The following is a 13,966-nucleotide window of genomic DNA, read 5'->3' on the forward strand; positions in this document are numbered from 1 at the left end:
AATAGGAACAAATATATAACGTACAACGTAAAGACGGCACAAAAAGGAGATCTAAATACTTGTGATAAACAACCTTTCACTTACATCTGGTATGAGGAGCCATGCAGGCTCTGTAAATGTTAGTGTATTAGAAATATATAGAAGAAAAAGAAATGACTGTAAAACTGATGCTAGGTTCACACTAGCATTGGCCTATCTGTTATTCTGGCCCATTGGAGGACCAGAATAATGGCCAGATGAACCACTGTAATAGTGGTTGTACACGGAGCCTGGTGGACCCCAATGACTATAATGGGATCAATTGTTTAAAAACTGAAAATGTGCAGAACTTTTTCGTCTGCGGATTCCAAGCACACATTGTGACAGAGCAGAAGTTATCCCGATTAAGGCTGGAATCACATACGCAGTTTTTTTATGCCAAAGTTCCAAAGAGAAGATATAAAGGAAGGACTTTACCCTGCTCTTCTACATTCACTTATGGCTCTGGCATCAAAACTGCATGTGTGAGTTTAGCCTTCGGGAGCGTTCACACTACCGTCTGTGTCCGACAGCTAGTGTCCGCTGCTAATGTCTGTTCAAAATCTTGTGAGGACATTAGCATCGGACACTACTGTGTCCGTGACATTTTGCATTCATTTAAATGGACATCGGGTGCGTTCTTTTACTGTCCGTGTCTGTCCTTAACTGTCCATTCCCAAAGATGTCCGACTTTTTAAGCAGACAGCAAAACCCGACATGTAGGTTTTTTCTGTCTGAATGGACATTAGCAGCAGACACTAGCTGTCGGACACCAACGGTAGTGTGAACGCCCCCTTAGAGGGAACTTTGTCAGCAGGAAATGACTCTTCAAACTATGCTCTACAAATGCTCTTGATATGTTGTTTTGCAGGGAATACATTTTTTTTTTTTTTTTAAAGACTTCGTTCGCACCTACACTGGTCAATTCAGTTGTTGGACCTCACTGAGTATAATGGGATCAGTCAGGTTTGCGTCTTTGCATCCGACATATTACTGGACAAATAGAGCAGCACGGTTATAATGAAGTCTCCAGTCACAGATGTGAACACAGTCTAAAACAGATATGTCATGAAAGTCGGGACATCCTTTTGAAGGGAGTTCTGGTGAGAAATAAGAGGCTAATAGGTGGACAAATATCTCAGGGTTGCTGCTCACTATGTGCGCTATATGTAAATATATGGGTATCTTTCAATCAAGGGGACTAAGTATCACCTTAATGTATACACAGCAAGCATAGTGAACAGGCACTGCTATATATACCCAAGTGCTACAAATAGATGGCCAAACTATAAAAGATAATAGACACCTTCTGTAAGTTAGATATGAAAGGCTGGGCAGACTGCAGTATCTATGAGCGGAGCAGATTGGTATAGAATCAGTACAACATCAAATCCCTGCCTGTGGAGGATTTAGAAATCTGTACGGCGGTCTCAATAGCAGACGTTTTCTTCTATATGTATCCTCATACCATCATTAGACTGACCACCCCTATATTCAATAACCTAGAGAAAGCAGTGATTTACAATACATACTGTATGCACAGGAGTGTAGGGTTAAGTACCATTGTACTCCATGATTTCTCTAGGATTTATCCAACTTATGTTCCTAAAAGACAATATTTTATGTTTTCAACCAAAAACTGCTATACCTTATTTATATTTGCATTGTAATACACTACTATATGAAAATTGTATAACATTCAAAAGCAGAATATGGTCCTTTTCCTTTTATCGTGGTTTGTGCAATGAATTTCAACTGAAGAACAACATCCTTTTCCAACTCTATTCGTTAGGACATTTAGAATTTTCTAACTTTTCAAGGCCCAGTAGTAGTAAAGGTGTAAAATGTGCAAATCTTCTGAGCGGGCTGTATAGCTACCATCATGCAAAAAAAATAGCAAAGTAAAAACTCTGAAGCTCTGGGCTGTCGGCATTAGCGTGCAGATTCAATGGAGCATGCATGTTCTTTAGTAGCGATGGTCCAAATCCAACAGACAGCAAAACATAATGCGACACCATTAGAACGAGTGCTTTTTGCTCCTTCATCCCAGGGAATGCTGTCTTCGTAAATTGTCACAACATTTGGCCTCTTTCTTGGGGTTTTTTTTGCAGATGCTCCTGGACACAAATGGAGAAAATACTAATAATATTAGTGAGGTCAGTTGTATTACTTTTATATAGATATATGGGGACTTTACCTCTTTAAAGAGAGCCTTTCACCACCTCTACCAGTTCTAGTTCTTAGCATCTGTTCATAGGCACTACAACACTCACCCCAGCACAGTTGGAAATGTTTCTCTAGCCCTCATCGTTCTCGGGCTACAAGCGCAGTTGCCAGCCAGTGTCAGAGTTCAGAATCACACCCCTTTGTTTGCCCTCCTGACAGTACAGACTCTAAATAGTATATTAGGCGCTAAAACTAACAGTATTGATTGATCAGGAATGGTGGGGCTAGAGGAAAAAATTCCAACTGTGCAGGAATCAGTGAGGCTGCGAATGTTAACTATTGTAAAGAGCTGGACTTGTTGGATGTGGTGAAAGGTCCTTTTTAAGGACACATGGTAGTTTGTATGTTAATGGTCAGGTGCCACTTTTCATTTGCCTTCTCTTCCAAAATTCATAAGAGTTAGATTTTTCTGTTAACATAGCTGAATGCAAGTGAGGGCTTACTCTTTGAGTGCCAAGTTGTACTTTAATTTTGCACCATTTTGGGGTACATATAATGATTTGATTAGCTTTTAACCACATTTTGGGGGGTCCATGTGAAAAAAAACCAAACCATTGTATCCAAATTTTTTGCATTTTATTTTGTGGAAAGCAATTGATCGCCTCTGTGGTCTATAATTGTAGAGTGCTCATCCCTAAGGAGAAAACCATTTAAAATGGCCAGTTCACAGACCACAATCACATGGAAAGTTTACAAAGCATTGCTCTACTTGGCCTTGGAAGAATTCTTGGGCAACCATCCTTTTAATCGCATCACTCTGCCCCCAACAACCATTATAAAGTGGCTACACGTATAGCTCATGTGACTACCACACATGGAAGGCAAGGAATGTATGAAGATTGTACTAAAAGACTATGTAGGGGTTATACTTACCCTTGCCTGGAAAGCAGTTTATTGATAGGTGCATTTTGTCCTTGGCTTGGCTGAAGGATTCTATTGAAAGTAAATGTAGAAGTGTAAAGATTGATTATACTTTAAAGTATATGTAAATCAGATCCATTACAAGAAATACATTTGTTTAAAATAAAATATAAATAAATAGTCTTCGTAGCCATATCCTGACAATGGCTGCTTTCTTCTAGAAACTACATCTCTGCATAGGTTGTGTGTGTTACATAAACTCTGCTGTACTGAAGTGAATAGGACTGATATGCAATGCCATATACAACCTGTGGACAGGTGTGGCGCTGCTTGTGGAAGAAGGCAGCAATGTTCTCCAGTTTCAGAACGCCGCTTGAAATAATGTGAATAATCTAACAAATGTCCTTATAAACAGCAGGTATCAGGACTATAAAGGGTATTTTTGTGTAGTATTCTCACTCACCTGGGATCCAAGGCCTTGGGTTTTGAGATAGGTTTCCTATTTGACATTCCAATTTCTACTGCCCTACAAAATGAGAGTTTGTATGAGAATAGAGTTTGGTTCATTATACAGATAATTCAGGCCAATAGAAAATATGATCATCTCAATATGGAATGCTAAGGGAAGTTTTCAGTAGACAAGAAAGACACTGCTCGCATCATGCTATGTTAACATGTTTGGAGTATGTCCCAGGAAAGCTTCTGTATGAGGCAAACAGTACAGCGATGCTTAAAGGAATTTAATCAAAATCCATCTCTCTTCTGTCCTATGGATTACAGATAACTGATGGATCACAGATAGATCCCACTGACTTCTAATGGGGATCAGACACTTTTTCAGCTTTTTATGGCAAGTACATACAGACTGTTATTGTTGCCATAAAAATGCAGAACCCAGGCAAAACACAACAGTCTTGCATAAATGACATTTTAGCTCACATATGATCAAACGGAAATAATCTTTGTAAAAGCTGGATGATAAAATACATAAGACATTTAAGTCTGTTTTTAACTCCTCAATTACCATTTTGTTTTGCAGCTTACGCTGAGTTCACACCAGCGTTCGGTCTCCGTCTGTCGGGTTTCCGTCTTCTGCAGACAGAAGACGGAAACCTGTAAGACAGTGTCCAGCCGTGAGTGCCGGTGAGCGTTTTGGCCTCTCTGCAGCGAAAACAGTTTTTTTTAAAACTGGACATAGAGTCCTGCATGTCCGACTTTGTGTCCGGTTAAAAAAAAAAAAAAAAAAATAATGGTTTCGCTGCGAAGAGCACAAAACGCTCCCCGGCCGGACACTTTTCAAACCCATTAATTTGAATGGGTTTGAAAAATGCTTGCAGGTTTCCGTCTCCTGCCCAGTTTCAGGCAGGAAATGGAAATCTGAAAGCGGAGACCCCGGGTGCAGATGTGAACGAGCCCTTAGTAACCAAACCAATTTTGGGCACTTTTCCATTGTTGCATACCAAGTCTCATAGCATTTTTTTTTTCCCCATCGCACACTGGCATAGCCTAATATGGATATACTAAAGCAGACCTGGAGGCCTTAATTAGGCTCTCGGCTGCCATGTAAGCGCATCACTACCTTGCAATCAGGTGCCCAATAGATGGTGCTCCCTCCCTCTGAAACCATTTTATTGCCACGGTCACTATTTACTGTAGCAAAAGGGTTAAATGCCTGTGCTCGGAAATCTTTGGATCCTGGCTGGACTCTGTTTATTGTGAGGCAAGTGATGTAGAAAAACTATCGCATCGGAATAGGGCCTGTTAGCTACTGACATAGAAAGTCTATAGGCCCATCACTAAGTTAATACCACACTGGCTTGTAGTGTATATGTAGTTACCTGGTAAGCTTTTTCCTATCCAGAGATTTCTGAGTTGCTGATGACAGAGTCACCCTATCCCGAGGGCTCTTTACTTTTTCCTGTATTATAAAATATTAATCTTCAATCATTAAAATTTATACAAATCAGCAAATCTTTAACATAATGAAATGTCATTTGTCTGCATATACAATATGGTCAGTATAGCATCATACTATATTTTTAGTACAGACAAATAATTCATCATCTGAAAAGTTCTGGTACAAAAAAAATTTCAGGAAAAATATCAATTTATAATATTAGAAGACAGAAAGTGAAGGGGCCCTTCTGTGAGCCCCCCTAGATAATTCAACATACAATGCACTGGGGTTGATCATCAGCCAAAGTAGCTAATTTTATCAATGTACCGTATATACTCGAGTATAAGCCGAGTTTTTCAGCACAGTTTTTGTGCTGAAAAAGCCCCCTCGGCTTATACTCGAGTCAACAAAAAAAAAATAAAAAAAATGACAAGCCACGATAGTAATGCATAGAATATCCCATAAAATAGTGGAGGGGGGGGGGGGGGGAAGAAAAAAAAAAGAAGCTTTAAAAGGGCTCTATCAGCAAAATCATGCTGATAGAGCCCAACATATGCGTGAATAGCCTTTAAAAAGGCTATTCAGGCACCATAAATGTTATGTTATATTACACTAGAAGAGAAGAGATCAACCCTTTTATCTTAAGTGAGCCAAGCAGAGCCATAGATGTCTGGCAGTGATTTATTCCCCTCTACCTGTTAGGGTAAGTTCACACGAGGTTTTTTAGATCGGAACCTGAGGTTTTTATATATTTATCTGATATGGAAATAAACGATACAAACACTGTGAAATTTAACAATTACCATCTGCCTGAGCATCTTCTCACGTCGTAATTCACGGTCATGAGCCAGAATATTCATCCGTTCTGTGGCATCAGTTGCAAAGAAGATATCGTGGATTTCGTACAGTGCTGCCCGCAGCTTCAAACAATATTAAAAGGTTTTAGGTTAATAATCAAATATACTGCGATCCACATTCTACATGGCAACTACATGATAGACAAGGGTACGGTCAGACAGTGACAGGCGGCTTTCTGCCATTGTTCTAACCGGTAGATTCAGCCTCAAGATTCACTGGCCATCTCTAGCGATCACACACATCTAATAACTTCAAGGTACAACAGTGTTGACTAAATGTGCCATTCTTAGAACATGACTATTACAGTATATAGACAATCCTGGCACAGCTATGTGTGCGAGACTCCTATGACCACAACTTTGGCTAGGGAGTACTGTCATATAGAGGTCGTCCTCTGGGTAATACAAGTTATTTTAGAGATTTTCTGTTAAGAAAAAGAGCAGTTTCCCCCGGCTTGAGCCACACAACTTCAGACTCCGCAAGTTAGCTGGGGGTCTGTGCTCTGGGACTTTCACTATTGTTGGGAACAAGGTTCTTGGTTGGAGAGCAAACTAACCATGCTACTATCCCTTTACAAAAGCTTGAATGAGAATTTCAGAAATAGCCAAAAGTGATCATTCAGCTGTTTCTGAAAACTCCATTCACTTTAAATGGGAATGAACATATTCAACTATTTCTGATACCGTATTCAAGTGGACAAGAACAATCCCTCTAATATCCAAGTAATAACACATAGGGGAAAATAACCAGAAAACTGAAATATAAAATATAAAAAAGGAAAGAACTTGGACCAGACCAAAGTACTTGTTGTCTCTCACCTGAGCTACAACTCTTTCCTGTAATGAAATGTCCTGTGCAGACACTAGTCCTCTGCTTGGCTGAACTTCTGTATGAAACGTTTTAATAAACTCTGCAGTATCCTAATAAACAAGAAAATAATTGTAATATAGTAGAAAAGGATGAACTTGCTGCAAAATCAACCATCCCATATCTTATAAGATAATGGAGCACACAGGAAATATACAGAGCACTGGGAAACCTATGACACGTACTTTCACGGTTTGCTTTAGATTCTTCAGCTTCTCGGTCTGCATTAATCTCCGTACAAGGAAACCTTTGGCCAGTGCACTCACTTTATTCAGTTTTCTTTGCATTTGTGGACTATAAACCTTCAAACACAAAAGAATGAATATGAATATATTGACAGTTCTCCATCAGTGCATATTAAAACATGAAAGTAGATTAAGACCAAAGTTAACCAAGGACACCTTGACTGGAAAACTGGCACGTGTTATATAGGAAGAAATTGCCATTTCTGTCCATTCATCAAGTATGAAATATTAAGAGGCCAAGGCCTTTTGATAATTCAGGCATAGATACTGCTGTCGGGGACTTCATTAAAGGGTTGTCCGGTCTAAAATTTTATTTAAAGTAAAGTAAAGAAAACCATACTTCCCTGTCCCTAGTGCAATCCAGTCCTGCAGCTCTGTTGTCTTCCGGTGAAAATATCTACCCCACGTGACATCTGAGGCCAATCAAAGGCCTCAACAATGGACCCGGAGACGTCACCAGTTCCCTTCCTGAGGTCAGTGATTGGCATTAGCAGTCACGTGACCACTAAAGTCAATCAGTGCCCTCACCGGAGAGAAGGGATCTGGAACGTCACAGCAGGTGAGAAATTCATCAACAAGTAGGTGGACGACCAGATTGTCCTGGGAGGACACCGGCGCATTGGGGACAGGTGAGTTTTTCCCCCCACCTCTCTTGGCCTAATTAGAAAATACTATTTAGCCTGGACAACCTCTTTAACACCGGCATACAGAAATAGAGCCAGTCTTAATATTTTAGAATAATATAAATAAAATAATATTTTAGAATTTATTATCTGACGCTCATGCAAACTTAAAAGGAGTTATCATTCAGATTTTTATTTTTTATTTTTAACCAATTCTCTCTTCTTTTATTTTTAATTTTGCAAATGAAAGAAAATTAGTCTTCACAGAGTACAGGGGGCGTTCCCCTTGTGCTCAGAGCACACCCGCATCATCGTTCTCTCCCCCTGCATCACCACCCCCACGTTTTCCTTACTGTTCACGCCTTCTACCCCTCTTTGCTTCTTTCCCTCGTCGGCACGAAACAAAATCTTGTGCTTTAGATGTCTCTTTCTAAAGCAATGCAGGAAAAGGATGATGACATGGGCCAAAGAAAATGAAGAAGGCGTAAACAGCAGAGAAGAAAGGGACAGCGATGCAGGGAAAGGACATTGACACAGGTGTGCTCGGAGCACAAAGGGGAACTCTCCCTGTGCTCCGTGAAGACTAATTTGCAGAACAAGAAAGGGGCTTTTTTTATATTAAAAAAAAAAAAAAAACTGGCGAGATTCAGTAAAAGAAAGGAATGTCTTCAATGCTCTTTCTTAAGGCTACAGGAATATAGGATTAGTTAAAAATAAAAAGTTTGAATGATAGACCTCCTTTAAAGGCTTTTCCCACAATAGATATTCATGGTAAATATCTGATAGCTGGAACCAGCACTGATCACTAGAACATGGGTAGCCTTATGTTTCTCCTCAAAGCACAATCACTGTCAGCAACTTGAATGGAGCAGTGGTCACACACATGCCTTGTGTCCTACTCAATGTCAGCGGCTTGGACAGAAACAGTCAAGTTATGTATTTGGATATCTCTGGCAGTCTCAGACTTTGAATAGCCTGACACACTGGCATGCATGACTGCTGTTCCATTCAGTGTTGCGCTGTGTGGAGGCTTGTGGGCATTGGAAATCCCTGGTCTAGTAATCGGTGAGGTTCCCAGTGATCAGACATACCACTTGTCCTGAAAATGGGTGATAAATGTCTATTTTGGTAAAACCCTTTCATGAGCTGTTCTTGCAATAAATCAAGTTAAGGTACTGTACAGAGAATTCTCTAGATCATTCCACATAAAAATAAAGGATTTGACAAGTTGCAGTGTCAGGTCAGTGTCAACAACAATTTAAGTGCTCCCTGTATAGTTTGATAAGGAGTTTTAATGACATAGGAGAAAAAGTTTACACCAAAGATTCCAATAAACAAGTCACCTGAGACCATCTGGTCTTTGGTCTGTTAAGGGACCTGGAGGCTGATATTTTTGGTGCTCTGCTCTCTGCTGATCCCCAAAGACTGAACGGCGACTCAACTGTGGAACCATAAGTTTGCTGCGAAGGAGCAACAAGCGATCCAACTGTAAAAATAGAAAATAAAAACTACCTCAGGGAAGAGAAAAGCACATCAACAAAGTCATGCAGAAGGATTCGCCAATTATTATGCAAGAGGCAAGCAGACAGAGCAGTCACTGGTTTCTTATTTTAGGCACTGACATGGTCTCCTTGCATCATCTACCTTTAGTCATTGAACTAGAATTACACCTTCAAAGATTACTTCATTAAACATTTGCTCCATGAGTGGTGCAGAATATACTTGGCAGAGCTATAGGATACGATACTAAACCACCCACAGGCCCTTATAGATCTGTGAGTTAGTGTCCCAAATAGCCCAGTCCTAACTGTACATGATTGTAATGGCAAAAAAAAAGTCTCATTGGACTCCTCTCTAGTGCGCCCAATGCCCGTATAGCTCACTGAAGCTGGGAGAAGTATAAGTGCATGCATACTGAAAATGAAGTGTACTGCTATGGCTTTAGTGAAGAGCCGTGTGGGTGTTGAGGGTACAGAAGAAGGGTAAATATATATATATTTTTTTTTTTATCCCAGCCTCGTAGAGAGTTAGCATAGAGCTATCTGGGACAATAAGCCATCTGTCCATAAGGCTCTGTGAGTGCTTTAGTTCCCCAAATAGTCCTGACAGGTTCCCTTTAGCTAAAGATACATTATATAATAGGACCTATATAGATTTTCTGAATGAGCAACAACTACGGTAGGATAGAAACCTAAGACAGGACCTTACCTGTGTTGACAGAGTGACTAATCTCTAAGTGACTCTCAGACGGACTACTGTCACTTCTATCGATCCAGTCGGACCTCATCCTGCCACTATCCAAACCACCTTGATCAGAAGGCAGGTCAACATCCTTGAACCTCAGTCTTCTCCCTTCTTCTTCAAACTCCTGAAAGATACATAGCAGTAGCAAAAAAACAGGTCACAACTTTTAGCCCGTGACTTATTTTCTTGTATCCTCTCATAGGTTGTTCATGGAATTCCAGACAGCTTGAAAAAAAAAACAAAAGACAAAAACTATAGGTAGACAAAGTTAGCAATACGCAATGCTCGCCCATTTTCAGCAATCCCTTCATTTCCTAGGCATGTCACTTGGAAATTAGGTCATAATTTTCAATATTGGTAAAAGTGACAATAAAAGAAGGAATTTTACAATTTTTAAACCAGAAATGGTCAATCTAAAGATTACAGATAAACTATGGCTAGGGGGCCCAGTATATCTCAGCAGATGGCAGCTATTCCACCTACTAATCCCTCAAGTGTAAGTCTGAGCAGTTGTGATATGATGTCAGTATGGTGTGACATCTGGCATATAATGCCTGAAAAAAAATGCTTCAAAAACACAGGATTCACCAAGAAAGTTAGAGGTGATATGGCGTAACATGGGATTAAAAAGGAGGAAGAGAGAAGGACTGAAGTTTTTGAGATGATATTTGTGGGCTGTCACTGTGATATGGGGGACACTTCTGGGGGTTTCAATTGTGATTTTGAGGCACCTCTGTTTTACACCCATCAATTTAAAGGGGTTGGGAGTAAGTTTTAACATTATCCCTCATCTACAGGATGGAATGTAATATGTTTATCAGTGGTGGTCCGACCACTTGGACCCCCAAAAATCACAAGAAGAGGGATCTCATTACCCTGTCGAGCATGCACACTGACAAATCAATTTACTGTCTATGGAGGTGCCAATGATAGCAGATTCATAGAGTAGAAAATGAGTGGAGTGGCAGTGTGCAGCTACACCATTTAGACATGGGAACGACTGGTGGTTGGACCCAGGGCTGAGAAGTCGGATTTGGGACCAATTGCGGGTTGAGTCGGGAAAAAGTTACAGACACTGGCTTCAAAATAAAACAGCTATGTATGAAAAAATCCCAGTAGGAGCTGGAGTCTGGCTATGACACTATAGGGAAGTTTGGCTTATTGATGCCACAACCCAAGGAGCACCTCTACTGATCAGCATGTTATCTGGTTAGGGGGTAGCATAAAAACTTGGTTCGACCTCTTTAATAATCAAGTAGACAAGAACACATCTTACTTGATATAAAGCTAAATAACGAAACTATTATGTGACGCTGGGTTCACACCAGTGTCTGGACTCTGTTATCAGGTTTCAGTCTTCTGCATGCATGCAGAAGACGGAAACAGGTCATTCAGAGTATGGCCGTGAGCGGCGGTGAGCGTTTTGAGCTCTCCGTGGCGAAAGTTTTTGTTTTTTTTTAAACCGGACACAGAGTACTGCAGGTCGACTGTGTCTGGTTTAAAAAAAAAAAAAACGGTTTTGCTGTGGAGAGCCTAAAACGCTCACGGCCGGACACTTTTCAAACCCATTCAAATGAATGGGATTGAAAGATGCCGGCAGGTTTGTCTCCTGCCCTGTTTTGTGCAAGAAACGGAAACCTGCAGAACTGAGTCCCGGGCGCAGATGTGAACAAGCCCGAGATGACCCTGTAAGGAGAACTTAAAGGTTCCTAAATAAGGGAGATTCTAGTAGTTCTGCTGGCAAATATCCAATACTTCTAGACAAGATGTCCTGAAAAGGAGCCAACAAGAAAACAGAGAAATTTAGAAGTAGTTTCTTGAAAAGTTCTGTCTCTTGAGAAACTGTAAGCGATACTCCCTGAGTGATTTCTCTCTAAGCACCATGTCTGAGAAGTGCTGTAATCCGCTTTATTGTGCAGATGCATGTTACTTATGATATTGGATTACCCTCTGAAGCCTCTCTTGTTCCCTTTCTTGCTCAGCAATGAGCAGTGACAGCTGATAAGCGTGCTGTTCTTCAAGTTTCTTCCTCATTTCTTCAAAAGCCAACATCTTCTTCTTTAGGTTGTCTTCTAAAAACATAAGAGAATTTTTAGAATTTTTGTGTACAATATGAAGTTAAATCATAAAGCCATGGTTTACAGCAGGACTACCCAGGCATACACTAATGTGGCACACCTCAGGACTTGTGTGATATTGCCTATGGTATATATAAAAGACAAATATACCCTCACCCACCACATAAAGAAAACATACTTTCGAGAAACTGTGAACTAAAGTCAGAATATCATACGTGAAGACTTTCATGACCACAGTGGTAAATCATGTGGACTCTATGGATAAAATGTGACCACTGAAGGGCCACCATGGTCATCACAGATGTTATATAGCTATGTGCTGATGATAAACAAACTGGTGGGATATGGTAAGTATTTTACCATTCTCCGTAAAACTGTTAGGCATGATATTTACCTAATGTGCTATTCAGTAATATCTCACTCTTGGTTGCACTGAGGGACGCACTGAGACTTCTTCTCTCATGAAGCCACCTCTTCTCGTCTTCACTTGGCACTGCGGAGTGTTCGCTCTGGGTACTTTCCTGATCCAGATCGAGTCGCCGCATGACCTGAACGTCAAAATTATTCTCAATAAGCTGCCCCCTCATGGCAGACACATTAGGGGTGTCCGAAGCTTGATTTGTACTCTGGCCTTGCAATAAAATAGGAGATGGGGTTTCTACATCATAAGATTTATTAAGTTCTGCAGGTGAATTACGTTTTACCACGTCCAGTGGAGGATATGGCTTCTGTACATTTTCTGGTGTTATGGTTGGAAGGTCACCATGCTGGCTTAAGGCGTTCCCCTGCTGGGTGTCTACAGAGCAAGGACTTGCTAACTGGACTCCTCTACACGTTGGGGTGTAAGTGGCATCAGTGACAGTTCTTGAATTAATGACTCTATTATCGGGGTCCATCTTTGAGTTACTTCTCGAGTGTCTGCTTGAATTTGGGACAAAGTCGATATGTTCACTGAAGGAATGTCTTTTCATGGAGGAAACAATCACTTTATGCTTGTCTTTTGGCACAATTTCAGAAAGTGAGGTTTCAAGATGCGTCAGGTCCATCATTTTCCCTTTTTCTTTGGGACTTAATTCATAAGCATTGACTGGGTGATTTATGACAATGTTTCCTGCTGATAAGGGCCTGGGTCTACGTCTGTGCATTTTGGGGCTTAAACTTGGCTCGGGACTTGGTAGTTTGGCATAGGAACCTGTAAGGCTTTTTATCATGTTACTTTCATAGTCCAGCATATAGCCACTTCTAAATTCTTCATCGGATTCATGATCAGTACCAGAAGAAGTTTCTGGTCTCGAAGGGATGTCCACTTTAGAGAAAGGTGACAGAGCACCTGAGTTCGGACCTTGAGATAAGGCTGCTTGTAACAAGGTATTGGACTTATTTAGTGTTGGCTTGTCAACCATTAATGGGCTGGAGCTTCTACTCCGGTGAGCAAGTCGAGTCTTTTCTTTGACAGAGTCACTAATTTTAATGCTGTCATTCTCCTTGTCTGAATGACTTTCAGTAGAACTTCCCTTTGAGCTGCCTTTCATGCTTCTTCTGCTTTGCTCGATATACTCCCGAGACTTCTTCAAGAGGTTTTGTAAGCTCATTACATATGGATCTGGAGCATTCTTGGTGGTAGGTGGTAAATCACACACTGAGGTCTCTGGAACGGAGCCGTCTATGCTCTCCATGGATACAGCCTTTGCATTGTTTGCAGCAGGGCTCTTGTTCTGAGTCACGGGCGCACAGTCCTTACATTCCTTAGTAGGGATTTTCTCTGTGACTTTTAGCTCTTTTCTGGAAATCAAGTCTTCCACGGATTTCTCAAACTTTGCAGATCCATTTTGGGAAGAATATAATGGAAAGTTAAGTGCATTAGGAAGGATTGCAAAGCCATTCATGTTCTTCGGATGGGAGCTTTGATCTACGGTTTCATTCTCTGCATTGGGCTCAAAACTTGAAACGCTTTTAGCCTGTATTCAACAAAGAAAGATGATAAACATTACACTGGAGACATAGCATAGGCTTACATGAAAATATACCACATGCACAGCAGAATTAATT

At 40.7% G+C, this 13,966-nt stretch overlaps 1 protein-coding gene across 1 annotated transcript in view; it reads right to left on the reverse strand.

The window, feature by feature from the left end:
• Positions 1 to 849: 849 nt before the first annotated feature.
• Positions 850 to 13,966, reverse strand: part of CCP110 (centriolar coiled-coil protein 110) — a 32,540-nt gene continuing 19,423 nt past the window's right edge. Inside the window, exons 4-14 of the mRNA XM_075285777.1 lie at positions 12,312 to 13,875; positions 11,787 to 11,911; positions 9,804 to 9,963; positions 8,939 to 9,081; positions 6,913 to 7,029; positions 6,679 to 6,780; positions 5,806 to 5,922; positions 4,944 to 5,023; positions 3,569 to 3,631; positions 3,118 to 3,177; positions 850 to 2,135 (exon numbers count right to left, since the gene is read on the reverse strand). Coding sequence (XP_075141878.1) covers positions 2,060 to 2,135; positions 3,118 to 3,177; positions 3,569 to 3,631; positions 4,944 to 5,023; positions 5,806 to 5,922; positions 6,679 to 6,780; positions 6,913 to 7,029; positions 8,939 to 9,081; positions 9,804 to 9,963; positions 11,787 to 11,911; positions 12,312 to 13,875 — 2,607 coding nt within the window. The 3' untranslated portion in view covers positions 850 to 2,059. The remainder of the gene's footprint in view (positions 2,136 to 3,117; positions 3,178 to 3,568; positions 3,632 to 4,943; positions 5,024 to 5,805; positions 5,923 to 6,678; positions 6,781 to 6,912; positions 7,030 to 8,938; positions 9,082 to 9,803; positions 9,964 to 11,786; positions 11,912 to 12,311; positions 13,876 to 13,966) is intronic.

The sequence above is a fragment of the Leptodactylus fuscus genome, chromosome 8 (genome assembly GCF_031893055.1).
Source record: "Leptodactylus fuscus isolate aLepFus1 chromosome 8, aLepFus1.hap2, whole genome shotgun sequence".
NCBI lineage: Eukaryota > Metazoa > Chordata > Amphibia > Anura > Leptodactylidae > Leptodactylus > Leptodactylus fuscus.